This window comes from Cibotium barometz, chromosome 55 (assembly GCF_041138505.1).
Source record: "Cibotium barometz isolate CiBa-2024 chromosome 55, ASM4113850v1, whole genome shotgun sequence".
In the NCBI taxonomy this organism is placed as follows: domain Eukaryota; kingdom Viridiplantae; phylum Streptophyta; class Polypodiopsida; order Cyatheales; family Cibotiaceae; genus Cibotium; species Cibotium barometz.
In genome coordinates, this window is record NC_141100.1 from 15,389,156 (window position 1) to 15,416,628 (window position 27,473).

At 45.1% G+C, this 27,473-nt stretch overlaps 1 protein-coding gene across 1 annotated transcript in view; it reads left to right on the forward strand.

Moving 5' to 3' along the window:
* Positions 1 to 27,473, forward strand: part of LOC147607419 (pentatricopeptide repeat-containing protein At4g35850, mitochondrial-like) — a 58,287-nt gene that overhangs the window by 12,229 nt on the left and 18,585 nt on the right. Inside the window, exon 4 of the mRNA XM_086790830.1 lies at positions 22,602 to 22,667. Within this exon, the coding sequence (XP_086646956.1) occupies positions 22,602 to 22,667 (66 nt within the window). The remainder of the gene's footprint in view (positions 1 to 22,601; positions 22,668 to 27,473) is intronic.

Sequence of the window (27,473 nt, forward strand, 5' to 3'; positions counted from 1 at the left end):
CTCTCTCTCTCTCTCTCTCTCTCTCTCGGGAGGAGGGGTTTGGCAGCTTGGAGAGTGGATTCCAGGGACTGGGCTGTTTTGGTTGGCTGCAAGTACAGGTCACTTGGATGTGTTTCCTGGCATGGAAGTGATGCAAGCTCGCATGGGTGCATGTTCATAGAGCAGATTGCATTCTTCTTGCTTGAAAGGAACAGAGGGACCTACAGTTGTGGGCATATCTATGTTTCCAGATGTTTCATGAGGAAACAGGTCACTGGATGTATGCTGTTGTTGGCACTGTCTTTGAATGGTGTTGTGTGGAAACAGGACAAAGGTTTCAAGGGGAAAAAGGCCTAAGGGTTTCATTTGGAAACAGGTTGTAGGTTTCTTGAGGAAACATGTTTATGGTTTCTCCAAGAGATAGGTCACATGCAAGCAGTGGATACAGGAACGGACACATGTTTGGTACAGCCTTGCCGCTGATTGGACAGGGGTTCGGGGATCCATGACTGAGATGGATAGTACCCTTGGAAGGTAGAGAGGGTTAGTACATGTGTGTTGGCTGTATGGTATGCTGTGCTGTGATGCGAGTTCTCTTTTGGGAAACAATTTGGAGTCTTTGTTGTGATGCAGGAGCATTGAATGTGTCAGGGTGTGATGCTGTTCATAGGGTGAGAGGCTATGGATGGTTGTGGCAACCCTGATCATGGGAGAAAGCTTTTGTATGCAGGACTCAATGTGTGGGAGTCTTTTGATATGAACAATAGCTGGAATTGTTTGTGGATACTGAGTGAACAAGAAGCCATGATGCAGGGTCTTTGCAGGCTTCAGGAGTTCTACTGTGACGGCTGAGTTTCCAGCTTTATTGTATTCAAAGCTCTTATAATCTATTAAAGAAACACCGCAAGGGGCGCCACTGCATTTTGGGGCCAATTGGTGTTCATATATTGTTTGCAAGAGCTTTTGGAAGCACTTTCCCACATGGAAGAGCGAATCACTACTCGTGTGGATGCACGAATTGAGGCCTTACCTTCTGGCCGTGACATCTAACGTGACCCCCCCCCCCCTTTCACGCGCGGCCCCTTATGGTTAGATTACCGAAAAGGAGTTTGCTTCCAAATACAACTTTGCGGGTTCCCAAGGATTCTCCACTGGCTAGCACCTATTTCTTCTGGTATAGAATGAAAACAAAAGAAAACACATGCTGAATTTGATGTCAATCCTCAGCACAAGAGAGCATTCCCGGCATAAAGCACATGTAGGAGAACCATGGATAGCCCATAGCACTCCCACATCAGCCCAGGACTGCCCTGCATCTTGATCTTCCTCCTGTCTAGCTCGCAGAGCAAGTCGACTAGCCTTGAAGGGCTGTTTATAGCAGTCGACCAGCTCTCAGAAGCCACAAGAGAAGTCGACCAGCAACAGTTCACAAGCCAGAAGGTCTCCGATCAGTAGAGGATGCCTCCCACACAAATCGGCCAGCATTTCTTGTCTCTGGATGCCGGACCAGCAGCCTATTAGGGCTGTATTCAGTTGGCCAGCAGCAAAAACAGTCACCAGAAGGAGTCGGAGTTGACTAGACTTGGCCTCACACTTGGTTGCATCCCGTCACGGTAGGTAGCGGTAGATAGTTGTAGGAAGCTGTAAAACTGGTTGACCAGCCCCCACATGCACATAGAACGCATGTGCATGAGCCAAACCTGAAGTTCCCTCCGGTAATAGAGCCTTTTCGCTGAAAATAGCTTAATCGTGTGCTTTTTGGGTCCAAAAGGGGGGCCTAAAAGAGGTTGGCTCAAAACAGGTCTGGTGGCCGCCTTTTGGCTGCTACATGTATTAAAATAGTCCTGCCCAATGCGAATATCTTACAAGTTGTCCGGTCACTTATAAGTGAGTGCGAACTTGCACCCATAATTATTAGTATGTGAAATCATAAAGCTGTAAATTGTTTTTGAGGAACACTTACCACCTGCAAAACACATGTAGACCACCTGTCAGTCCCTGTTCCAACACTTGGTTTTCATCTGTTGTCAGTGCATCAGGTTTGCAAGATTGGCGTACGGGTGGAATTTGATGAGCATTTTGTTGATCTCCGGGACAAGGCAACAGGCCAGGTAGTTTGGGAAGGCGGAGTGGAGAATGGAGTTCACAAACTTTCAACACTCTCTCTCCCAGGTCCTCCGTTTTGTGATGAGTGGCAGTCTGGTAATGGCCACTTAAGTGTGGATACGCTGCAGGTGGAGGCTTTCTAGGACCAGATGGTGGATGGCTTGCCAGATGATGGCAGCAGTTGGCAGGAACTTTCCAGTACAAATGTTGGTAGTTCTTGTGTTTGTCAGTCAGAGGAAACTTTACAGGTAACCTATGCTCTGATGTCTCGAAGCATTCGGGCCAAAAAAATTCCTGTAGTTGAGGAAGTTCTTTCCACGGGGACCTATTGGAAAGCCAGGTAGGTGACAGTTGATTAATTGCAGGTGGAGGTTGATGTTGCACATTCTCCAGGCTTTGTGGTTCCGGATTCAGAGGGGGTTGGTTACAGGTTTTAGAAGGCCTTGAGTGGTCTTCAGCAGGTTTCCAGGTCTTGGCATCCCACCGTAATAGGTGTTGATCCTTGTGAGCAGTATGATGCCTCCTTGACTGGGAAGCAGAATGGTTTATTGATCTGGTTGCTGGATACCAGATTGGACGGGAGCTTCTTGATGAGGCTATTGAGCTCATGTTTGCAGAGGACTCCTTGGGAGGCAGGATTGCATATCTTGTGGTTTCTGCAGCATGCGAAGGATCTTGGACTCTTTTACGCAGGAAGGGGATTGATGGATGGAGTCAGACTCCATAGTTGGAGTGACTCAGTTTGGGGAGGAGAGCCAGACATGAGGACCGTGACATCAGGCTACAGTTTTTCCCTTGGCTCTGGAGCAGTTTTATGGAGCAGTAACATCTATTGCCTTGTCGTCAACAGAGGCAGAGTACCGGGTTGCTCGTGGTGCTGCTTGCAAGGTGGTGAGGTTCAGAGGTTACTTGGTAGGATTGGGTTTTCACTGGTGGAACCCATGGTTATCCAGAGGCATTTTGTTCGTGAAAAGATTGTTGCTGATGACATCTTGCTAGAGTTTTGTTTGACGGAGGACAGTGCGGTGGACCTCTTCACGAAGTCTTTATCTCAAGCTTTGCTCAGGCGGCACTCCAGCTCCCTGGGGTTGGTTCCACATCGAGGAGCTGAGAGGGGGTGTTAGCAGTCATCTCCTGTCTATATATTTACACCAGGGCCTCTGTTGTGGGTGTGCCCGCCCGATTTAGGTGTTTTCTCACTCTCCATATTTTTCCCTATTTTTTCCCTATTTTTACTAGGTGTGGGAGGCTGTTCCGTGGCTCCTGTCTGACCCAAATGGTGGCCGATTGAGTCTGCTGCCCCCAGGTTGTCCTCTGTAGCTGGCCGACTTGATCCAGATGCTGGCCGATTGACAGGACCTGGCCGACTGGAGCTGGAGCAAGTCCTGTGCTGTCGGTTGTCTTTTCTTCTGGCCGACTGCTCATGTGGGGCCATATAAAATGGCCCCTTGGCCCCCCACTCATGGTATTCAGTCACTAGGATTTTCTTGTGTATATATAGTAGAGTTACACGCCTCTCTCTCTCCTTCTCTATTGCTGTATTTTTCTGCAGTGCACTTGCTTGTGTTCTCAGATTTTGTCTTCATCTCCGCTGCATATTTTGACACTCTCTTCATTTGGGTAGATGCAGACTAGTCTCTACCATGATGGTTGCTTGCATCCTTGTCTACAACACTTTATGGGGAGAGTTCCTACACTCCTTCACTCCCCTCAACAGAAGGTTTCTCTATTTATGGGGAGAGTTCCTACACTCTTGTACCGGCTGAATTTTATGGTTGCCTCGTGTTGGGTTGTGTTATGGCATTTGTATATGGATAATCCGCCATCTCCTGTGGGGAGAGTAAGGCCTTCAAAGCTTGTACATGCTATTTTCTCCTTGGGTAAATAAAATACTCCAAGAGGGAGGGAGGGGGGGGTGTTGGCCCATTCCGGCCTCTATGCGGTGTCAGCTGCTGCAGGCATCTCTCGTTTACAGTTTTGTGGATTAAGTGGCATATGTTTAAGGCTGTGGCCAAATTCAGTGCATTAATGGTCAAGTGTTTTGCGAAACCCTTGGGCCCTCCCTCTCGAAAGTTATAGGGGAATGAAACCAAGGGGGGAGGGACCGAAGGACCCGCGGGGTGGGGGGGGATCGGGGGAGGTGGAGAGAGGGGAGGGGGGGATGGTGGGAGAGACGAGGGTCGAGGAGGGAGTTATGAGGAAGAAGGGTTCATTTTCGAGGTTGAGACAGTAATGCCGGGGCCGCCAGGGACTTTAATGGGTCTGTGGAAACTTGGAAACCTGGAGGGGGGTCACGGCGAGGTAACGGTCTCCAAAAAAAGGGGGGGGTGGGCAACGGGTTTCCGAGTGGGATTGGAGGGTGGGGGGGCAATGGGTGCTATGATGATAAATGCTCATAATGGTTCTTTGACAAAAGTGTAATCTCGTGAGGCCTATGAGATTGGCACGCCAGATGATGCCACTCTGCTTTGGAAGCTAGACGGTGGTTTCCGCTTAGAACTGACGGCCTGCCACTCTCGTGCACTGAGATCCTCATGTTGGTCATGTCTGCTTGGCCCATTTATGGTGTGAACCCGCTCTATCCCCAGGCACTTTTTACCCTGATTGGACAGGGGTTTTTTCCTCGTGGGAACACACTCTTGTGTGTGGGCACTTTGCCCTAGCGTACTTTAGTACTCATCCTTTGTACTTTGACATTATCATTAAGTGAGTACCTTTCTAGCAGCACGACTCTTCCTCACGTTTCTGTCACTCGAGCTCTCTAAGTGCGTTTGCAGGATTGCTCCCTCAACCCAACATTGGTATTAGAGCAAGGTTAGGGTTAGGGTTACATTTTGGCCTATTGCATGACCATTGCTGAGCGCCGCCTGCCTTTGAACCCCACTGACCTGTTCTGCCCGACTAGACTTGCTGTGCGTCGTTCGTACTTGCTGTGCCGCTGACTGTACCATCCTGCGCCGCCCTGCGACTGTACCTGTCTTGCGTCGCCCTACCCTGCGACGCCTTGTTGTTCGCCGGCAAGTCTTGCTGTGTGTCAACTGAAGCGGCTGTGCTCTTTTCGACCTCGCAGCTGCCGACTGAACCTGTGTGCCGATTGTACCTGCTGCCCGCCTTTCGACTTGTTGAAGCCACCCATTGCAAGCTCAATAAAAATTTACTGGTTTTTTCTATAATTTTTTAAAAATTTAGAAATTGCTAGAAAATTAGCAAATAAACTGCATTAATTTTGGGGCTTTTCACCATTGAGTTTGCAATTGCAACATTGGCACACGTTGCCATTGATTTCAGCAAATTTGGTGCGTAATTGCACTAGAAATTTGGGGATTTTGTAAAAAATGACACTATTTGCAGGTCTATTATAGACATTTTCAGGCATTTTGGGTGATATAGGCACATTCACTTGACATTGGGGCATTTCCCCCAATTTTTTGGGTGTTACAGCATTGGTACGGGTGATAAAGACACATTTGGGGCATTTCTCCCAATTTTTCAGGTGTCTCAGCATTGGGTTACTGTGCATGTTTTTATTTATTTATTTATTATATTATTATTATTTGCATTCTTGTTGATGTGGTATATGCCTATGTATTGAGCAAACACAGTGGTACACTTGAATCATATTGCAGTTGATGCCTTGATTCAGTTACACTACCTGTTTGTACGCATTTGTGACAGCCATGTCTGGGAATACTAGTGATTTGTTTTGTATGCTCTCCATTGATGATAAGTTGGATGGCACCAGCTATCCTATGTGGACATATATGATGAAACATGTACTAGTCGCAAAGAATTTGTGGGTCTATGTATCAGGGATTGATGTCAGGCCTATTGTTCCTGCACGAGCAGCAAGTACTTAAGGCACTATTGATGCAGGTGATGATGTATCTTCAGGTGGTGCTACATCTTCTGCACCTTTGCCACCCACTCTAGAACAGCTAAGATGGGATGCCAAGGATGCTCAGGCACATGCTTTGATTGCCCTTTCATGCAAAAGGCCGGTTATACCGCACATTCGTTCACGCACTTCTGCTAAGGGTGCATGGGATGTACTTGCTTCTTTGTATTAGGTTCGCAATGAGGCTCGTGTTGCCTATCTTCGCAAGAAGATTGAGTCTGAGCATATAGATGAGGGTGATTCAATGGACAAGTTCCTTACCCGCATCAAGTATTTGTGAGAGCAGCTTATCAACATTGATGACGTCATTCCAGATGGTTCACTTGTATCTACAGTGCTTTAGGGTTTGCCATAATCCTACCCATGAAGGGTAATCCAAACTTGTATACCTTTGATGAGTTGGTGACTCTCTTATTGCAGGAAGAGCAGTCTCGTTCTAACAGGACTATTATGATTTCTGCTGATCAGGCACTTGGTGCCTTTCATCGAAACAAGGGTAAATCTGGGGCTTCATTTGGTGGTAAGCCTAAGGGCAACAAACCACCTGCCCATTTAGATTCTACCTTGTCTAAAGAGGGTGAAACCAAGAAAAAGAAGAGATGCGACTATTGCAGAAAACCTGGCCATCTCATTAAGGAATGCAGGAAGCGCATGGAGAGTGAAAAGAAAAAGAAGCAGCAAGGTTTGGCTACTACAGTGGACACTAAAGAAGAGGCGAACTTTGCTCATGAGGGCTATGCATTAGTAGTTACATGCAGTTTGCCTGCTTCTTGTATGTCCATCTCAGCTAGAGATTGGTACTTTGATAGTGGTGCTTCTAAGTACATCACTTCTTGCAGGGATCTATTTACCACTTTGTAGGATTCACCTCCAAGTGGCATAGTTATGTGTGCCAATGATGCCTCTTACTCCATTAAAGGCATTGGCAATGTGGGGCTAACAGCATGTAATGGGGATAGTTTTCTTTTAGCGACACTTTATATGTACCAGGCATTAAGAAGAATCTCATTTTTGTTTCAGTCCTTGCATTATCTGGGTTTAAGGTTCAGTTTTCTGACCATTGTTGCTCAGTGTATGACAGAAGAGATTGAGCTTCTCTTATGCTTCCGGGACATGATGCAGTGGTTTGTATAAGCTTGATATGTATGACAGGAGTACTCATTCTCATGATGCTATGGTTGCATCCACCTCCCGTGTGTTGAGTGACACTGAGTTATGGCATGCTCGATTTGGTCACTTGAATTTCCCATCTCTTGTACGCTTGTAGAAGCAAGGTATGGTGCATGAGCTGTTGGGTTTTATGCTGTGTATGCACCCAGAGGAGTGCTAGTGATCATCAGTAGGTTACTGGGGCACTTTTTACTTCAGTTAATGGAGGTTTTTTCCCCCAGTTTAGTTCATTTTCACTTATATGCAGTTTATAAGTGTTTTGGTCCACCCGGCACATTTATGGCCGGTCATGTGAACACTTATCCTTTAGGGGTCACTATCATGTGGCTTGTACTTCATATTTTTTATTATTGAGATATCTATAGCAGTCGTGTTCACTCCCTGCTGGTTTTCTATGCTTGTTTTCTTTCTGTAAACCCTAACCCTAACCCTGTTTAGGTCTTCAATTGGTATCAGAGCATTTGAAGCTTTGCTCAACACCCGTACATTTGCTGCTTCTGCCCGTACAGTCTACAAACATTGAGTCAGCGCCGGCTTCAGCATATGCTGCCCGTACACCAAGCCTGCGCCGCCTTCTGCTGTACGTGAGCGCCACTTGCCCGAGTCTAGTCGCCTCCTGTTGGCCTTCAGCCCGTACACCTGTGCGCCGTCAAATCTGCCTTCAGTCGGGTACTGCGCCGTCAGTTATAGCCTACGCCACCTATAACTTAAGCGCACGTGTACAGCGCAAGTGTACTAGCCACCGTACGCTTAAGCCTTCAGCGCTAACAATACTACAAGTCGCCGCCTGCAGACACGACAGTGCCTACTGTCACTTGAGTACTTGCGCAGCCATACACTTGAAGCGCTGACTGAACCTGCAGAACTGTGGTCGCCTCAGAATCCGTACAGTACCTGCTTGCTTACAGAGGACTGGTTTCGTGAAAGAACCTGCACAGTACAACAGTCTACGAGTACATTCATCATCTCTTATCTCAGCTGGTAAGCATTACAGGTTTTGAGTTTTGGGCATTTTTATTTTTCTCTGTGAAAAATATACAGGCACAACAGGCAGTTTTTCTAGCAAGAAAAATATACAGGTTTTTAGCACAGTTTGGGTGCAGCCAATTTGGGCATTTTTGGGGCATTTTGGCATTGTGTACGCCATTTGCTGCTCTACTCAGTCATTGGTGCATTAAGCTGCACATTCAGAGGATTGAGAGTGCAGGCAGATTTGGGTGAACTGTATTCAGTGGAGTACAGTTGTTATCAGGGTTTTTGCTTTTGGGTTTTTTGGTAAACAGGTACAACATTGTGCGTAAAGCATAATGGCAAATCAACAGCAAAGTGATGTATTCACATATTTGTCTAAGGAAGACAAATTGGATGGCACGAACTACTCCTTGTGGAGTTTTATGCTGAAAAATGTGCTTGTGGCAAAAGGTCTTTGGGATTTTGTTAGTGGTGATGAACCACGTCCAGGTCCATTGGCTCCAGAGACCCCTCCCCAAGGGGGTGCTCGTGGACGAGGACAACAGGTACAGGCTCCAGGACAGCCATTGCCTGTTCAGAGAACAAATGCTCAAAAGACATGGGATGCCAGGGATGCACAAGCATTGTCACTCATTGCATTGTCAGTTCAGAGGTCCATTATACCTCATATTCGTTCAGCTGGCACTTCACAGAATGCATGGGTGACTTTGGAGCAAATGTATGCTGCTCGTAATGAGGCTAGGATCTCATTTTTGAAAAGAGAGCTGGAAAATCAAAAAATGAATGAAGGAGATGATATGTCTAGCCACTTGAACAAGCTGCAGGATTTGAGAGAGCAACTCATCAATGTGGATGAGATTATTCCTGAGACACAGCTTGTGTCCACCATTTTGCACTCTTTGCCAAGATCTTACTTGGCTTTCCATACCTCTTTGAACCTCAGCATGAGGAATGCTATTGAACCCCTCAAGTATCAGGAACTTGTTGCTCTCTTACTACAAGAGGAGCAAATGAGGAAGAATATGAATATGAACACAAATGCTGAACAAGCATTTACTACAGGTCAAAAGGGGAAAGGGAAATCTCAGCCAAAGAGTGCAAATCAAAATTCAGGTGATGGTGGTTCTTCACAGGATACCAAGAAAAGTGATGGACAGCCCAAGAAGAAGGGCAAATGTCATTACTGTAAGAAGCCAGGTCACTACATCACGGAATGTAGGAAGAGGATTGCCAAAGAGAAGGCAAAGGAAGCTGGGATGTCTGTTAATGATGCTCCTAAAGCTCCTCCAGAGACTGCTTCTTTTGTTGAGGACAGGGATTACTGTTTCTATACATGCAGCTATGATGCCTCTTGGTCTTCACAGGCACTCAGTATGACAGAGCATGCATGTACTTGGTATTTTGATAGTGGTGCCTCAAAGCATATCACATCTCGCAGGGATTTGTTTAGTCATGTTAGCCCTGCCCCTGTTGGCAAAACTGTTCAGTGTGCCAACAATGCTTCATATCCAGTGTGTGGCATTGGGGAGATTCAGCTTACAGCCATTGATGGCTCCATTCTCCGCCTTACAGATGCCTTATATGTACCAGGGATAAAGAAGAATTTGTTGTCCATTTCTTCTTTAGCACATTGTGGAATGCAAGTCCACTTTGATGATGATAAATGCATGGTTAGAGACAAAGCAAATGCCTTGACCTTGATGCTTACTGGTACATTATGTCATGGACTTTATGAGTTGGATGCATTTCAGCCAGTGGATCAGTCTGCTTATCATGCATTCACTCTTACTCCAGCTATGGTTGATGCGGAGTTATGGCATGCTCGCATGGGGCATGTAAATTTTGGTAGTCTTATGCTTATGCAGCGACATAATATGTTTACAGATCTACCTCTCATGGAGAAGCCTCCAGATCACATTTGTGAAGGATGTATTTTGGGAAAAATGCACAGGTTTTCCTTCCCACGTGATCAGGCTCTAAGAGCAACTGCAAAGTTACAACTTATACACAGTGATCTTTGTGGTCCCATGCAGACGAAGTCATTAGGTGGTTGCTTTTATTTTGCAACATTTATTGATGATTTCTCTCGTATATGCTGGGTATATCCTTTGACACAGAAATCACAGGTATATGATGCATTTTTGGCCTTTGTAGCACTTGCTGAGACAGAGTCTGGATGCAAAGTGAAGACTCTCCGTTCTGACCGAGGGGGGGAATATATGTCACATGTACTGAATTCTTTTCTTGGGAGTAGAGGTATAAAACATCAGTATACTACTCCTTACACTCCACAGCAGAATGGGGTTGCAGAAAGGAAAAATCGGTCACTCATGGAGATGGCCAGATGTATGCTAAAGGCAAAAAGACTACCACATATCTTTTGGGTGGAAGCAGTAATGTGTGCTTGTCATATTTTGAATCGATGTCCCACAAAGGCATTGGTTTCTATTACTCCTTTTGAGGCTTGGCATGGCCGCAAGCCTTCTGTATCGCATTTTCGTATCTTTGGGTGCCTTGCATATGCACACATACCCAAAGAACTGAGGAGGAAGCTTGATGATAAAGCCACAAAATGCATTTTTGTTGGGTATAGCCGTGAGAGCAAGGGCTACAGGTTATATGACCCACTATCCAGGAAGATATTTATCAGCCGGGATGTGATTTTTGATGAAAAATCAGAATTATCCATGGCTGGTTATGAGGCAAATCAGGCTGAAAATGATGTATTTGAAGGTCTTCTACCCATGGAGTTTCATTCCACAGTTGGTGATCCAACTCATGAGGGTAATGGACAGCCAGCAAATGATGTAGGTGGTGCAGAAATTCAGCAGCCAAATGAGCCAGAAGCTGAACCAAATATGGGACAGCAGGCACCACAGGTCAGACATATACCTAGATGGTATTTGAGGACACTACAGGACAGCCATTTAGAGGGTCCTCTTGCTGGTCGTACTCGTACGGAGACAAGGACCAATGAGCATGCACACATCATAGATTTGAATCTGGTTATGGCAGCCAGTTTACAGGATGATGATGAGCCTGATTCATTTGTGGATGCACGAGATAATGTGCATTGGAACAAAGCCATGCAGGATGAGATTGATTCTATTAAAAAGAATCAAACATGGGATTTGGTTGATCTGCCCAAAGGCAAGAAAGCCATTGGTACTAAATGGGTCTACAAGTTGAAAAGACATGCAGATGGATCCATTGACAGGTACAAAGCCCGTCTAGTTGCAAAGGGCTATGCACAGAAGAAGGGCATTGATTATGAGGAGACATTTGCTCCTACATCCCGTATGTCGACACTTAGGTGTGTCATTGCATTGGCTGCACATCGTGGTTGGGTTGTTCACCAGTTGGACATAAAGACTGCATTCCTACATGGGGACCTCGAGGAGGAAGTTTATGTATTTCAGTCCATGGGATTTGCAGAACATGGTCATGAGGGGAAAGTATGCAGGCTGAAAAAGGCCTTGTATGGTTTGAAACAAGCTCCACGAGCTTGGTATGCAAAAATAGATGCTTTTCTACTCACTCAGGGATTTGTGAACAGTCCATCAGAGACCACTTTGTATGTGAAGAAAGAAGAGACAGATCTGCTGGTCATCAGTCTTTATGTGGATGATCTCTTGCTCATGGGATCAAATGATGACAAAATTGCAGCATTTAAAGAGATACTGCAACAGACATTTGACATGTCTGACTTGGGCCTTGTACATTACTATTTGGGCATACAGTTTGTGCAGGATAACAGAGGCATTGGGTTGTTGCAATCACGTTATGTTGCTAAACTTCTGGAGAAGTTTAAATTTCAGGATTGCAAGCCTAGTAGTACTCCTATGGAGCCTGGGATGAAACTGTCACTACAAGATGACAGTGTTTCCTTTGATGCCACTACATATGCTCAGGCTGTTGGGTGCCTCATATACTTGTGTAATACAAGGCCAGATATTCAGTATGCAGTCTCTCAGTTGAGCAGATTCATGCACAGCCCACGGTTGTCACATTGGCAAGCTGTGAAGCGTGTATTCCGTTATTTGCAGGGTACCTTGTCTCTTGGGTTGCTTTATCCTGAGGGGGGTGACATGCAGTTACATGCTTACAGTGATTCAGATTGGGCTGGTGATTTTGATACCAGACATTCCACTAGTGGGAATTGTTTCTTCCTTGGCGCTTCATGCATTTCTTGGCTAAGCAAGAAACAGACCACAGTGGCCACTTCATCTTGTGAGGCAGAGTACAGAGCAGCCTACACTACTACTGTTGAGTGTGTTTGGCTGCGTCGTCTTATGACTGATATGGATATTTCAGTGGAGGAGCCTACACCTATCTATACTGATAGTCAGAGTGCCATTGCTGTGGCCAGGAATCCTGTGTTTCATGCTCGCACGAAACACATTGAGATTCACTATCATTTTGTTCGGGAGAGACTCCAGGCAGGAGATATCAGTCTGATCTACTGTCCTACAGATCAGAATGTGGCAGACATCTTCACCAAGGCATTACCACGTCCGAAATTTGAAGCATTCCGCAATGCTTTGAATTTGTTTCCTTTTGGTGGATGATGTACAGTGATCACATATCACTCCAGGGGGGTTTGTTGGGTTTTATGCTGTGTATGCACCCAGAGGAGTGCTAGTGATCATCAGTAGGTTACTGGGGCACTTTTTACTTCAGTTAATGGAGGTTTTTTCCCCCAGTTTAGTTCATTTTCACTTATATGCAGTTTATAAGTGTTTTGGTCCACCCGGCACATTTATGGCCGGTCATGTGAACACTTATCCTTTAGGGGTCACTATCATGTGGCTTGTACTTCATATTTTTTATTATTGAGATATCTATAGCAGTCGTGTTCACTCCCTGCTGGTTTTCTATGCTTGTTTTCTTTCTGTAAACCCTAACCCTAACCCTGTTTAGGTCTTCATGAGCTTCCTCCTATGCGGGTTCCATTCAAGCATGTATGTGAGGGATGCATTCTTGGAAAGATGCACAGGAATTCGTTTCCTAAAGATGGTTCTATGAGGGCTGTCCGTCCATTACAGCTCATTCATAGTGATCTTTGTGGTCCCATGAGGGCTTCATCTTTTGGAGGACACTTGTACTTCATCACGTTCATTGATGACTACACTCGGTTTTGTTGGCTGTATGGTTTGAAAGTGAAGTTAGGTGCTTTTGCAGCTTTCAAAGACTTCCGTCCCATGGCTGAAAATGCTTGTGGACACAAGCTTGTCACATTGCGTACACATCAAGGGGGGGAATATTTGTCAAATGAGTTCACATCTTACATGCAGTTACATGGTATTTTCCATCAGTGTACTACCTCCTATACTCCTCAACAGAATGGAGTTGCAGAGAGGCGTAATCTTACACTTATGGAGATGGCACGTTGCATGCTCAAGAGCAAGGATCTACCCAGTTAGTTTTGGCTTGAGGTGGTTATGTGTGCTAATCATGTGCTTAACCGTTGCCCTATTAAAGCCTTGAAATCTATGACTGCCTATGAGGCATGGAATGGCAGGATTCAAGTGGTGACTCATATGAGAGTCTTTGGGTGTTTGGCATATGTGCATGTGCCCACACAACAAAGACGTTAAGCTTGATGCAAAGGCAATCAAATGCATTTTCATTGGTTATAGTACTGAGAGTAAGGGATACAGACTCTATGTGCCTAATACAGGCAAGATCATTGTGTCAAGAGATGTTATCTTTGATGAATATGCATCTCAACCACTTCTCTCATGTACAAGACAGCCATCTATTGGGCCGGAAGATGTGTTTGATACTTTGTTGCCTTTATTCAATTCAAATGTGGATAATGTAGAGCTAGTTTCGGTTCATTTACAGCCACCTATGCTTGCTGAAAATAAGCAAAATCAGTAGCTGAACTTGCCCCAAATTGATCCTAAAAATTAAAATGCCTCAGATTGATCAGGATTCCTTGGGTGATGCATTGGCAATGGAAGATGCAGATACTAGGAAGTCAAAAGCTATTCCTAGATGGCTGGTTGAGACTTTACGTGATAGCAAATAGTCTGCATTTATGCTAGGTTGTACACATGCTGCTTCTCGCCATGCATTTTCACATTATGTGGATACAGCTCTTGTTGCGACTGCATGCAATGAGGAACCTATTTCTTATATTGATGCACTGGAGGATGACAATTGGGTAGCAGCCATGCGTTCGGAATTGGAATCCATTGACAAAAATGGTACTTGGGAGTTGTGTGACTTGCCTCTTGGCAAGCGTACTATTGGCACAAAATGGGTTTTCAAGCTAAAACGTAAGCCCGATGGTTTAGTTGATCGCCATAAGGCTCACTTGGTCGCCAAAGGGTATGCCCAACGTGAGGGCATTGACTATGAGGAGACCTTTGCTCCCACTTCACGTATGACTACCATAGGTACTGTTATTGCATTGGTTGCACACAAACAATGGCATGTACATCAGTTGGATGTCAAAACTGCCTTCGTGAATGGCGATTTGCAGGAGGAAGGTTATGTATCTCAGTCTCCTGGCTTTGTTCAAAAAGGTGCAGAAAGAAAAGTATGCCGTTTACATAAAGCACTATATGGTCTTAAACAGGCTCCTCGTGCTTGGTACCACAAGATCCATGCATACTTGACTGCCAAAGGGTTTCAGAATAGTTCAGATGAGAGTACACTTTATGTTTGCCACTTTGGGAACAATTTCTCATCCTTATTCTTTATGTGGATGACATGCTCGTCATTGGCCCTGAAGAGGGTGATATTTGAGCTTTTAAAGCTGATTTGCAGCATGCATTTGGTGTCACAGACATGGGGCATTTGCATTACTATTTGGGTATACAGTTTATAACTCTTGAGGGGAGTATCATGTTATCTCAGTGCAGATACGTTGAGCAGCTCATTGAGCGTTTTCACATGACAGATTGTAAACCTGTCTCTACTCCTATGGAACTAGGTCTAAAACTGTCACTTGAGCATGTTGGTGAGCCTTTTGATGTTGCCACCTATCAACAGGCTGTGGGATGCCTTATCTATTTATGCTCTACTCGTATGGACATATAGTACACTGTTTCTCAATTGAGCAGATTTGTGCATTGTCTGAGCACTATGCATTGGTAAGCGTGTAAGCGTGTCTTTCGCTATCTTAAAGGCACCGCAAACTTTGCCTTGTTCTATGGCAGTTCTTCTACATTATGCTTGCTTGCATTTACAGACAGTGATTGGGCAGGTTGCTATGACATGCAAGTGTCAACCAGTGGTAACTGTTTTCTTCTTGGTGACTCATGCATCTCATGGCTCAGTAAGAAGCATCCTACAGTGGCCACTTCTAGCTGTGAAGCTGAATACAGGGCAGCCTTTATAGTTACTGTGGAATGTGTATGGCTACGATGCCTATTAGCCGATTTTGGTGTTGGACATTAGTCCCCTGCCACCATTTACACTGACAGTTAGAGTGCTTTGGCAGTTGCACGAAACCCAGTTTTTCATGCCCGCACAAAGCATATTGAGGTTCACTGTCATTATGTCAGAGAAAGGCTCCATGCAGGAGAGATTGACTTGGCTTATGTGCCTACACATGCCAATATAGCAGATGGGTTTACAAAGCCACTTTCGAGGGAAAAGTTTGAAGCTTTCTGCAAAGCTTTGAGCTTATAGCCTCTACCAGGGTAGTCTGCTTCACCCTGTCTCCGTTCACACCATTCACTTGAGGGCGGTTTGTTGGTCATGTCCTGCTGGCCTGTTTATGGTGTGAACCTGCTCTATCCCCGGACACTTTTTACCCTGACTGGACAAGGGTTTTTTCCCCATGGGAACATACTCGTGTGTCGGCATTTTGCCCTAGAGTACTTTAGTACTCATCCTTTGTACTTTGACATGAGTACCTTTTCAACAGCACAACTCTTCCTCACGTTTCTGTCACTTGAGCTCTCTGAGTGTGTGTGCGTATGCAGGATTGCTCCTCCAACCCAACACCTTAGGGGTCAAGACTTGGTGCGCTGAATCCTGGGGGCCAAGATTCCCCCCCGCCCCCTTGATGAGGAGTTGAGTTGGGAAAATAGGGGGGGGGGGAACCATAGGTGGCACTCTCCTGGGATTGAGGGCAGGGACAAGCTCTAGCAAGGTGTCCCATCTAACGGCAAATGAAGCATTGCTCGGGGAGGCTGAGTACTCAACCCTTTGCAAAGTAGGAGCCCCTTGGAGGCGTGGAAGCGATATGGCATTTGGAATTGTCTCTAGCAGATGTGAAGAGGGATTCGTTTGAGCTAGAACCGAGGCAGCAGTGGGGATTCCATCATTGTCCCGATAATAGCACCTATCATCGGGAGGACTGGACGTTCCTTCTGGAGGTAAGGAAAGCAGACTATGATGGGAAGGCGTGAGAGGTGAGCCAAAGGGTCGAAGCTGTGTTGCCACCTCGCAAAGAAGGCATGGGCCATACATAGTGAGATGGGGATCAACTACATGACTCTACCCAATGCTGTTTGTAAATTTTTGTTTTCGTCTATTTGTCCACATGTGTCAGCGTGTACTCAATCTTACACGTGCGAAGCCATACTTGTTGTGTACACACTGTGCGTACCATTCGTACACCTGCAGAGCAGCCGTACATGTGCGCAAACTTGCCTGCCTGTTGCTTTGTGCGCCGCTTGCTATCTAGCACACCTTGCGTAACTCTGCAACAGCTCTATGTGAGTAGCTGTACAGGTCCACGTCAGTAGCTGTACACTTGTCATTTGTGCTGTAGTCAGAACAATTTTGCGGAGGAGGGAAATTTTGGGGTTGGGATCTTGTAGCAAAATTGGACCTCTCGTAGTGTCTGTAATTTGGGTTAATTTTTTTTTAAAATGTCCAAAATCCACAAATTGGACCACCATTGCTATCAATGTTTTTGGGGCTTTTTTTTACAAAATTGGCATCGACGGTTGTGAAATCGACAACTGATTAGTAATTTCTACATTTTTAGTTATACGCTAGTAGTGGACCACTCCGTAGCCATAGAGGTTGCATTCAGTGGACATTTGTAGGGTGTTTGGACACTTGTAGTGTTTGGGTTGATATTTTGTTCAGGTTATTATGGCTGGCAATGATGTATTCGTCGGCATGCTTACAAGTTACAGCTAACGACAAAGGATGGGACTAACTACTTATTGTGGGCATACTTGATGAGGCACCTGTTGGTTGCCAAGGGCCTATGGGCTATGGTTTCAGATGAGGAGGCTTGACCTCCCTTGCGAGTTTTGCAGCAGCTAGTTGCTCCTACTCCCAGAGGTGGCAAAGCACAGCTACATCTGGCACTATGGGATCGTCTTTCACTTAGGCACCCACACCCCCTCCTGCGGATCAATGAGCAGTGAGGGATGCATAGGCACATGCGTTGATTGCCCTTTCAGTGGAGAGGAGCATCATTCCTCATATCCATTCTTGTGTCACTGCTAAGTTGGCTTGGGATGCAACACTCTACCAAGTGTGCAATGAGGCACGAGTTACGTATTTGAAGAAGCAGTTGGATATGTTGCATATGGATGAGGGCGACTCTATGGATGAGTAATTGACGAAGGTGAAAGACTTTCTACAGTAGCTTGCCAACATTGACGAGATCATTCAGGACAGCTCTCTTGTCACTTCGATTCTCATTACATTACTTGAATCATATGAGGGCTTTGCCAAGACACTTCGGTTAATGATGAAGTGCAATCCCAACACATTTTCGTTTGATGAGTGTCCTTACTCTTGCAAGAGGAGCAATTCAGGGTGAACAGGTCTAGCATGAGGATTGGGGATCAAGCTTTTGCTGCCTATGGCAAAGCATCTAGTGCCACTAGCAATAAGCCAAAAGGTGGATTAGCCACCTCTTTTGGCAAAGATGTAGGTAAAGGTGACAATTAGAAGCCCAAGAAGAAGGGAAAATGTAATTACTGTCGCAAACCAGGTCATTACATCAATGAATGCATGAAGAGGCTTGCAAAAGAGAAAGATCAGAAAGACTTGAGTATGTCTGTGGCCGATGCATTAGCACCTAGTGTTGGAAAGAAGAATGTGCTAACTATGCTTAGGAAGATTGGGCATTCTAGGTTAAGTGTAGCTATGATCCTTTTCTTCATGATGCATGCATGTCAATGGTAGATACACATGTGTGGTATTTTGACATGGAGCTAGCAAGCCAATTACATCACAGCGCAACTTATTTACTTCATTGGGAGATGCACCCAAGGGAAGTATTGATGACGTTTCCAGATTCAGCTGGGTCTATGCTATTAAGCGAAAGTCATAGGTATTTATGTGTTTCAGCACATGTTGAAAACATGTCAAAGTACAAAGTGCAGACTCTCCGTATAGATAGAAGAGGGGAGTACATGTCCAAAGAATTTAATGCATACTTGTCTGAGAGGGGCATTTAGCACCAATGTGCCGTACCATACATACCTCAACAAAATGGTGTATCGGAAAGGAAGAATAGGTCTCTTATGGAGATGGCACGATTCATAGTCAAAGGCCATAATTTGCCTCGCAGGCTTTGGATGGAAGCTGTTATATGTGCTTAACATGTGTCCAACAAAAGCCTTGCAGACTATCACTCCTTATGAAGCTTGGCATGACGCCATCAGTGGCTCATATGCATGTCTTTGGTTGCTTGGCTTATGCTTTTGTGCTTGAGCAACACGGCACAAAGCTTGATGACAAGGCAATGAAATGTATCTTTGTGGGTTGTAGTTCGGAGAGTAAAGGGTATCGTCTCTACTATCTTGCTTCTCAGTAGATTATGGTTAGCCAAGATGACGTTTTTGTGGAGAATTCATCTCAGCCCTTACTTAATGCAGAAAACAGCCAACTGTTAGGTCACAGGATCTCTTTGATACTCTCCTGCCCTTATATGGGACACACTTACCAGTTGTTGGGAAAGTGGACACAGCCTATCGCTGGAAAGCAGCCCACAGATGCTGGAAATCAGCAACCAAAAATGCTAAGTGTCAAGCCCATTGGTCAGGCAGATATTGTGGAAGAAGAAAGGACAACAATTCAGCAAGCTAAATCGGTGCATTGTTGGCTATTGCAAAACTTGCGGGGACAGCAATGTAGCGGCTCTTTTGGCAGGTAGAACTTGTGCTATTTCTCACCATGCTGTGCATTATGTGGATCATGCTCTTATAAGCAACTTGTGTGTGTGATGAAGAGGATCCATTCTCTTTTGATGAAGCACAAGAAGATCAGAATTGGATGCATGCCATACAGCAAGAACATGATGAATGACACTTGGGATTTAGTTGACTTGCCTTTCGGCAAGAAAGCTATTCCTTCGAAGTGGGCCTATAAGGTCAAGAGAAAGCTTGATGGTAGCAATGGTCGCTACAAAGCTAGACTTGTAGCAAAAGGCTATGCACAAGAGATTACGATAAAACCTTTGCATCCACGTCTCGTATGACCACCATCAGGTGCATCATTGCTATGGCAGCACATCATGGTTGGAATGTGCATTAGTTGGACATTAAAACTACCTTCTTGAATGATTTGCACGAGGTATATGTTTCTCAGCTTGGTGGTTTTGTTCACACTTGTTTAGTGCTACTGGGCCTGAGGAGTTACCTCGCCCAAGGACCACCACATTGATCTCATTCCTGGTGGGGAGAGCCTCCTCCTCGCGCCCCATACTGGATGAGTCATCGTGAGATGATAGAGCTTAAGTAGCAGCTAGCAGTTGTAGGAAATGTTGGCCAAAGGCTTGGTCCGTCCGAGCTCCTCGCCATTTGGAGCTTCAGTCTGGGATTATGCGTTTGTGTGTGGACTACGGGACGCCCAACAAGCTCATTGTAAAAAACAAGTTCCCGTTGCCCCACATTGATGATTTGTTGGATTAGCTTGCAGGGGCGAAGTTGTTTAGCAAACTAGATGTGAAATCCGAACACCATTAGGTTCGCATACATCCGATGATATTCAGAAGATAGTTTTCGGACATCGTTCGGTTTGTTCGAGTTTCTTGTGATGCCATTTGGGTTAACGAACGCGGCAGCTACCTTCAGCAGGATTATGTCTTGGATCTTCTAGCCTTTCCTTGGGATATTAATCATTGTCTTCTTGGATGATATCTTGGTCTTTACGGCCTTGTGGTGGCCTTGTAGCTGATTGAAGCCCATTATTTGCGGCTTCATCCCGAAAGACGGAGTTTTTCATGGCCAAAATTTCTTTTTTGGGACATGTCATTTCGAAGGATGGCGATGAACCCGGGTTGGTGGATGACGGAGGATTATAGGAGGTCTTAGTACTGGAGCTGGTTGTTTTGCACGAGTACAAGTGGGGTTCTCGTCGAAAGCAGCTCCAATATCTCTTGAAGTTCAAGGGCTACCCAGTCCAACAGGCAGTTTGGTTTGATGAGGATCAATTCATGGACGAGTTTTGCTCATTGTTGAGAGCTTATCAAGAGGCCATGCAACTGAGATAGTTGCGATGCAAGTAGGGGCGAATGTGACACACCTATGAGTATGCAAGGCATAGCCGAAAATTAGATAGCAGCTGATAGGCAAAGTCGGACAATGCGGTGATATGTGGCACTTCCAGGTGGTAGTGATGATGTGGCGAGAGTTGTGTGGCTTTGATGATGTGGCAATCGGCTACAGGTGGCCCACAACATTACTATTGGTTGGCTAGGAATATTGTGAGTAGCCCGATGAGTAGCCTTGTGAGGAAAGGCATCTTGTTGTTGCTTGCCATGAAGACAAGCCATACAAGTAGAGTGGGAGGGTTTCACTAGTGCAAGGCCCTTGACCATTTGTTGAGAAGACAACAACTGAAGAGAAGTATAATTCAGATGCCGGTAGCAAGCATGCCACAAATCTGTATCCACATGTGCTACCAAGGCATGATAGCTGTGAAGAAGTTCAAGAGATCAGATTGGGACTCATTCAAAGAGCCGCCAAAGTCCTTCAACCGATAAAGGCCGCCTTCCCGGATACCGGTGGAAACAATTTTCAAGGTGTTGGTGTCGATGATCTCAAGGACGAAATTGTCAAAGTAGACACCATATCCTTTCTCCGCATTTCGAAAAACTGTGAGGAGATTGCTGGAGAGCTTGGGAACATGAAGCACATCCCAAATGGTAGAAGGATGGCCCATGGAAGAGTTAGGTCGCGCATTACCAACTGAAGAGGTCTCCAAGTTAAAGAATGGATGAAGAGATGACAGTTGGTGTAGAAGCCATGGAATCCTCCTCTTGAATTTATAGTGGAAAGGCTGTAACTAGGTACTCGGGGGTTGGTCACTCCTCCCTAGATGCTAGGTGAGGTGAAAGAAAGATGTAGAAGAACACTCCTACCGGCAATCAAGGCACACGACTGAATACGGGAGCCGACCCGATGCGCGATGAAGTAAGGGAGGGGGAGGCTAATGAAGCAAGTGCGTGGTGCTGCCACTACTCCGGGGTGGGAACATAATACAAAATTAGGGGAGGAGAGGGAAGGAGGGAGGCTAGGAAAAAACATAGCAAGGTACTGCTGTAGGAGAAACGCAGCAAAAAAGTGTCCAGGAGGCCAAAAAACAATCTGTGCCAGAAAAATGCTGATTTGTGCTTGAAGTAGATCTACAAAACGCAGCCACCAAGGGAACAGAGGAGGAAAAAATACAGGTTGAAAACTCTTCTTGCTGATCTGTGGAAGCACAAGATTTTTGATACAATGTGAGAATATGTGAATATGAAGCGGAAGCAAATAGAGATCATGCAAGCGAGAGTAGACAGCCAAGAGGGATCCAACACTTGATCCACAAACTGAATTGTATTGAATGAATTATGAATGAACAATATCCATGCTTATATACATATCTATAGAGCCAGTCGGCCTGCAACACTGGAGGACAAATGTCCATGACTGATAAAAATGCCTAAAATAGCCTAAGAAATATGGGAAAAATCCCTAAAAATATCTAGGCAAAAAGGGGATATAAAATGGAGATTAAATGTTGGAGATGACATGTCCAACACAAGTTTTCTACATATGCTATGCAAGACGTCCTACAATGCATAACCTATCTTCTGAACTGCTGTCCTCCACTTGAGCAAGGACTAATGCTCATGGAAGATGCATCGATGACGTTGGAAGCTGTGTGTGTTGCTTGAAGAATTGGCACACAGACTCTTGTTTGTATGCTGTGCAAGACCTTTTACAATGCATAACCTATTTGTTCAAGTGCTGTCCTTCACTTGAGCAAGGACTAATGCTCATGAAAGATGCACTAATGACCATAGAAACCGTGTGTGCTGCCTAGGGAAGTGGTACTACGGACTCTACTCACAAGATACTGACTATGATTCCATTTGCCCTTAAATAGGCATATGATGTGCCAGCGGTCGGCTGTAGGGTTGGTTGGTCTATTGCGGTTGCATGTGTGTTAGTTTGTTTCCCATGTAATTTTTTCTTTTTATTTTGCACTTGTCATTTTTAAAAAAGGAGTCGGTTGATGCAATTGATTTAGGGCATGATCAAGGTTTTATTTTGAATGGCAGGACGTGATCTTTAATTGCCTAATTGCAACTTGTGGTAGATGCCGCAAGCAACGCCGTGCATTTCAGGTTTTGATTTTTCAAATTCTTTTGTATTGTGGACACATTTTAATCAAATTGTTGGCTCTGCTCCAATCATCATTAGAAAACCTATTTATTGCTAATTTGCGAAGTAAAATTGTTCATTTGTAGTGATTAATTTTGCTTGAGGTGGTCTTATAAAAAAATGGTTGAATGGAATTGTAACCAATATATATGTATGCAAGCCTCCTTTATGTCTGTTCTTCTATGGCCCGCTTGAGCCACTTATAAATCCACGGATCACTAGGATGTTATTCATTGTAGTGCATACCTTGTTGCCCAACACACTAAGGTTTGTGACACCGGTTTGTGTCACAGGTTTCACTCTATGGCAATATGCCTCCAAGAGTTGCTACTTGACTAGGGAGTATCTAGTCCATACAATGCATAATGGAGTTGATAGTTATATAGTCTTTTTATTGACTACATGCACGTTCTTAAAAGGTGAATTTGGGCATGTTCTTGGATTCGTCTAGGTATATAATTTAGCTGTATTAGCAGACATGCAGATTTCACACTGTGAAGTTTTCGTCCGAGTTGCGGCCAGTTGATATTGTGCTTATTCTTTCTATCTTTAGTGGTGCATTTGCACTATCAACTACTTATTTGTTGTACTAATTCTTTCTATTTGCTACTTCCCTTAGTGCTAGGCTTCATTATGATTGAGTCTGCCCTGCATCTCCGAAGGTTTGACAGAAACTCAGTACGAAGGGCTTTGTGTGAATATATGCTCTTATGTGTGTGTGTGTGTGTGTGTGGAGTGCGTGTGTGAGAGCATATCTTGATACAGAGTTCTACACCTGCTATTGGGCACTGATGACGTTAGTGGGGATACTATGCATAATGGAGTTGATAGTTATATAGTCTTGTGGGTTGATTACCATGAGTATATAACATGTACGTTCTTAAAAAGTGAATTTGGGCATGTTCTTGGATTCATCTAAGTATATAGATAGTATAGAAAGCGAAACACTAACACTTTGATTCATCCAAATGTCCCCTTGGAAATCCGAGAGTTACATGTTTATACAAGTGGTCATCCCACGGTAGGTACACCGTTGGCACTGAACAAGGCGTGGTTACTGTGTGGTAGCCGCTAATTGCGGATTTGGTGGCACCATCCACGCAAGTTGTTGGAATGTGCAGGCGATCTAGTAAAAGTGTAGTGGGTAGCCGATGGAGATGGCAACTGGATGTCACTTTGTGAGCTCAACACTTGTCAACAATTGGACCCCTGTCAGCTCAACACCTGTCAGCTGGACACTTGTCAGCGGTACACATGTCAGCTCGACACTTGTCAGCTGAACACCTGTGAGCTGGACATTTGTCAGAGCAGTTTGGTGGGCTACAGGTTGCCCACCACTAAACGATTCAGCATTGCGGTGAATGCAACTGAGAAGAGTTGTTAGAGGAGAAAGGAGAGGCCACCCGTTGTAGAGGTTGGAAGAGCCACCACATGCTTGAGCATGGAAAATGTTAGTGTACCTATAGCAGGCCTTGTTGCTTGGCACACTAGGATTTGTGACACTAGTCTATGTCACGGGTTCACTCTATGGCAGCGTGTCTCTGTGAGTTGCTAATTGACTAGGGAGAGGTGGGGCTACACTGCCCCGCTCTACATTCACTCACACAACTCTGAAAAGAGATTGTGCTTATTGTGCACCCAAAACTAGACAGTGACATGAGAGAGAGACAATCAACGATGGATATGGCAAGTGGATGTCACTTTGCTAGCTCAACACTTATCAGTTGACCCTTGTCAGCTGAACACTAGTCAGTTGAACACGTGTCATCTAGACACTTGTCAGCCGAACACATGTGAGCTGGACCCTTGTCAGTTGAACCCCTGTCAAATGGACACTTGTCAGCCGAACACCTGTTAGTTGGACACTTGTTAGCCGAACACCCATTAGTTGGACACTTTGTAGGGTAGTCTGGCGGGCTACAATCATCCTCCCACTGTTCTACGTCATTTGTATTTACGGGATTCCCCTAAGGTCAGGTGTGTGATTGGGAGTCTAGAAGGCTATCCCAGTAGGTGAGGTGGCCAGTTAGACAAGAAATGTCCTAGGGGGAGGCCCTATGCATTCAATCGTGTGTCTAAAGGTGAAGGCCAAAAACTCGCCCCAGGACATTTCTCCTATGATTGGCCACCTATAGTCCTTGAGACTCACTATCAGGAACCTGTCCTTGGAAGAATCCTATAGATATTGGTGGTGTAACAATTTGGAGAGCAGTCAACCTCCATCTAAGGGTCCTTTCTTGCTGCAATACTTACTGCTTCTTTGTTGCCACTACCACCTGACAATTGTAGTCAAAGGCAGTTGGGGAGAGACACGGGTAGGTTGGAGAGGATAAGAGAAGGCATGAACTCATTAGGAGAGAAAGTTAGAGAGGGGTTGAGGGAAGGAAGAGGAGAGCCAGGTAGAAGTGGTGGAATAAGGTTTTGGGGTCATGAAGCCAATGATTTACTATCCAAAAGAATGTGGGGTATTTCGGAGCTCTTATCTATGTGTGTGACGCTTCCTATGAGTGTTTGTGAACCGACTCTTAGAGTGGTTAAATATCAAGATTTTATTTGGGTTTGACATAAGTAGTGATGTCATTCAGTGTAGCCTCTAAGGCTATAAATGCATTGTACTTGATGAAGATTACATAACGACATCACATCAATCAAATCATATTCATTGAGTCGTGCAAATACTTTGTGTGTCTAAGCATTCTCTCTTCTTTTCTATGAGTATCTACTATCCATCTTAGGTTTCATTGCTGTGCTAATCCTAAATGTAACAGTATGTATCAGAGCCATTTTGTGCCATCCACCAACGTGACATCGTGGCGCTGCTCGTTCAGTTCCGCCTGCACCATAATAGCACCATTGTCTCCTTGCCAAGGGTGGTGGAGCTCATGATAGCCTGGCCGGCCGGGCTGAGTTGACCTGGTTGCTAGCTGGTTGAGCAGAGCAGGGGGGCAAGGACCGTGGCTGAGCCACCTGTTTCTGCTGCCCTTCCTGGCTGGTGACGATTTCGCCTGTGCTGGCATTCTGTCAAGGTGCCTTTTTTTGCACTTTGCTGGCCTTCCTGTCAAAGTGCCTTTTTTCGCCGACAGCTGCACCTGCTCATTTGCATATTCACTAGAACCGTCGCCTACTCGTAGCGCTAGTGTCTGGGTTGTCACCTTCACCCGACAGCCCTAGAGGCCATGGGATCACCGTCGCTTGCCCCTGCACCGCTCCTCTGTTACCCTTGCAGACAGCAGGACATGTGAGCCTCTGTGCGCCTCTACTTAGTGCAGTCTAGATTTGCCACATGTGAGCTCAGCCCATAATAATGCAGATTCAACACAAATTTGGGGATTTTCAAAAAAACAGGTAAAATCCCTAAAATGGAAGCCTTTACATACAAATTTTTTTTTTGAAGTTTTTTCAATTTTAGTCTTCTACAACAAAATTGAAGTCTACAACAGCCCGAAGAATTGGGAGCTTTCCAAATCTGGGAAAGAAACATCAAATTAAAAGCCCAAAACATTGCCTGCAAACAACATGGATATGATCAAAAGCAGTACCATTCTTGAGAAGTTATCCAGACCCAGCTTCCCTACATGGAAAACCAAGATCAGACTATTGCTGTTGCGTGACGCGGTTTGGAATGTGGTCAAAGGCTCAGAAGATAAGCCAAAAGAAGAAGAGGGATCCCTAGCAACACAAGCTTGGCAAGATAAGAATGACAAGCCGCTCGCACACATTGGCTTGGGACTAGCTGACAACCTCATCCATCATCTTGACTTGGAAAGCCGGTAAAAGAGGTATGGGAAATACTTGAGAACCTCTTTGGTAACCAGATTAATAATTTCAAAGTTTTTCTCAAGTAGAAGTTTTTTTACCATGAGAATGAAAAGTTCAAACTCTACAAGAACATCTGAGCAACCTATCCTCAGATATTTAGCAACTTGTTGCCCTTAAGGTGCAAGTGGATGAGGACGACATGAAAGCAATCCTTCTATCCAGTATAGAAGAGGTTCCAAAATATGTTGAGACTCTCAGTGTTCTCAGGGTGGCCTGTGAGATGTCATATCCGGATACGGTCGGCATCCTCATTGATGAGGATTATTGTCTCAAGAGCTTGTGGTGGACGCCGTAATTGAAGCAGACAAGGTCTTCATGTCAGAGATGAAAGGCAAGGAAAAACCAAGCAGAACCAGAAAATGCACTTAGTGCAAACAGTGTTGATACTCCGTGTTGTTGGAAACATGGATCCTCCCACGTCCTGGGAGGTCACCTATCCCAGTTGTGTTCTTGCGCAAGCGCGCTTAACTGAAGCGTTTCACAAATTGGTCTAGCCATCAAGACCCCAAAACCTCTGGTTATCTAGTTTGTATAAACCTCAACTTGCCAAGATTCAAACCTAGTCTCACCACATGAGCTAGTTCTCTCTAGAAGTGTGGATTGCATCTCCAACACCCCTCCTAAAGCCACACTTTGGTTGAGGTCTTAGCTTCCAACTGTTGGGGTAAAGGCATAATGCCCACCCTTATAGTGTGTACAAGCCCATAAGTTATAGTACATAGTACACTTAGTACTTTTAATGTACTAAGTGCACTATGTGTACGAGTGCAATATACATGTGTGATAGGGGAGTCACACACTCATGCCTCATGAGTTGACTTATCCCCACAACTCTCTCTCTCTCTCTCTCTCTCTCTCCCTTGCTTCTCTGTGTATGTCTCCCACATGACCTAACCCTAATTCTCATTCTCCCACACAACTGGTATCAGAGCCTCTTCATTCTCTCCCCT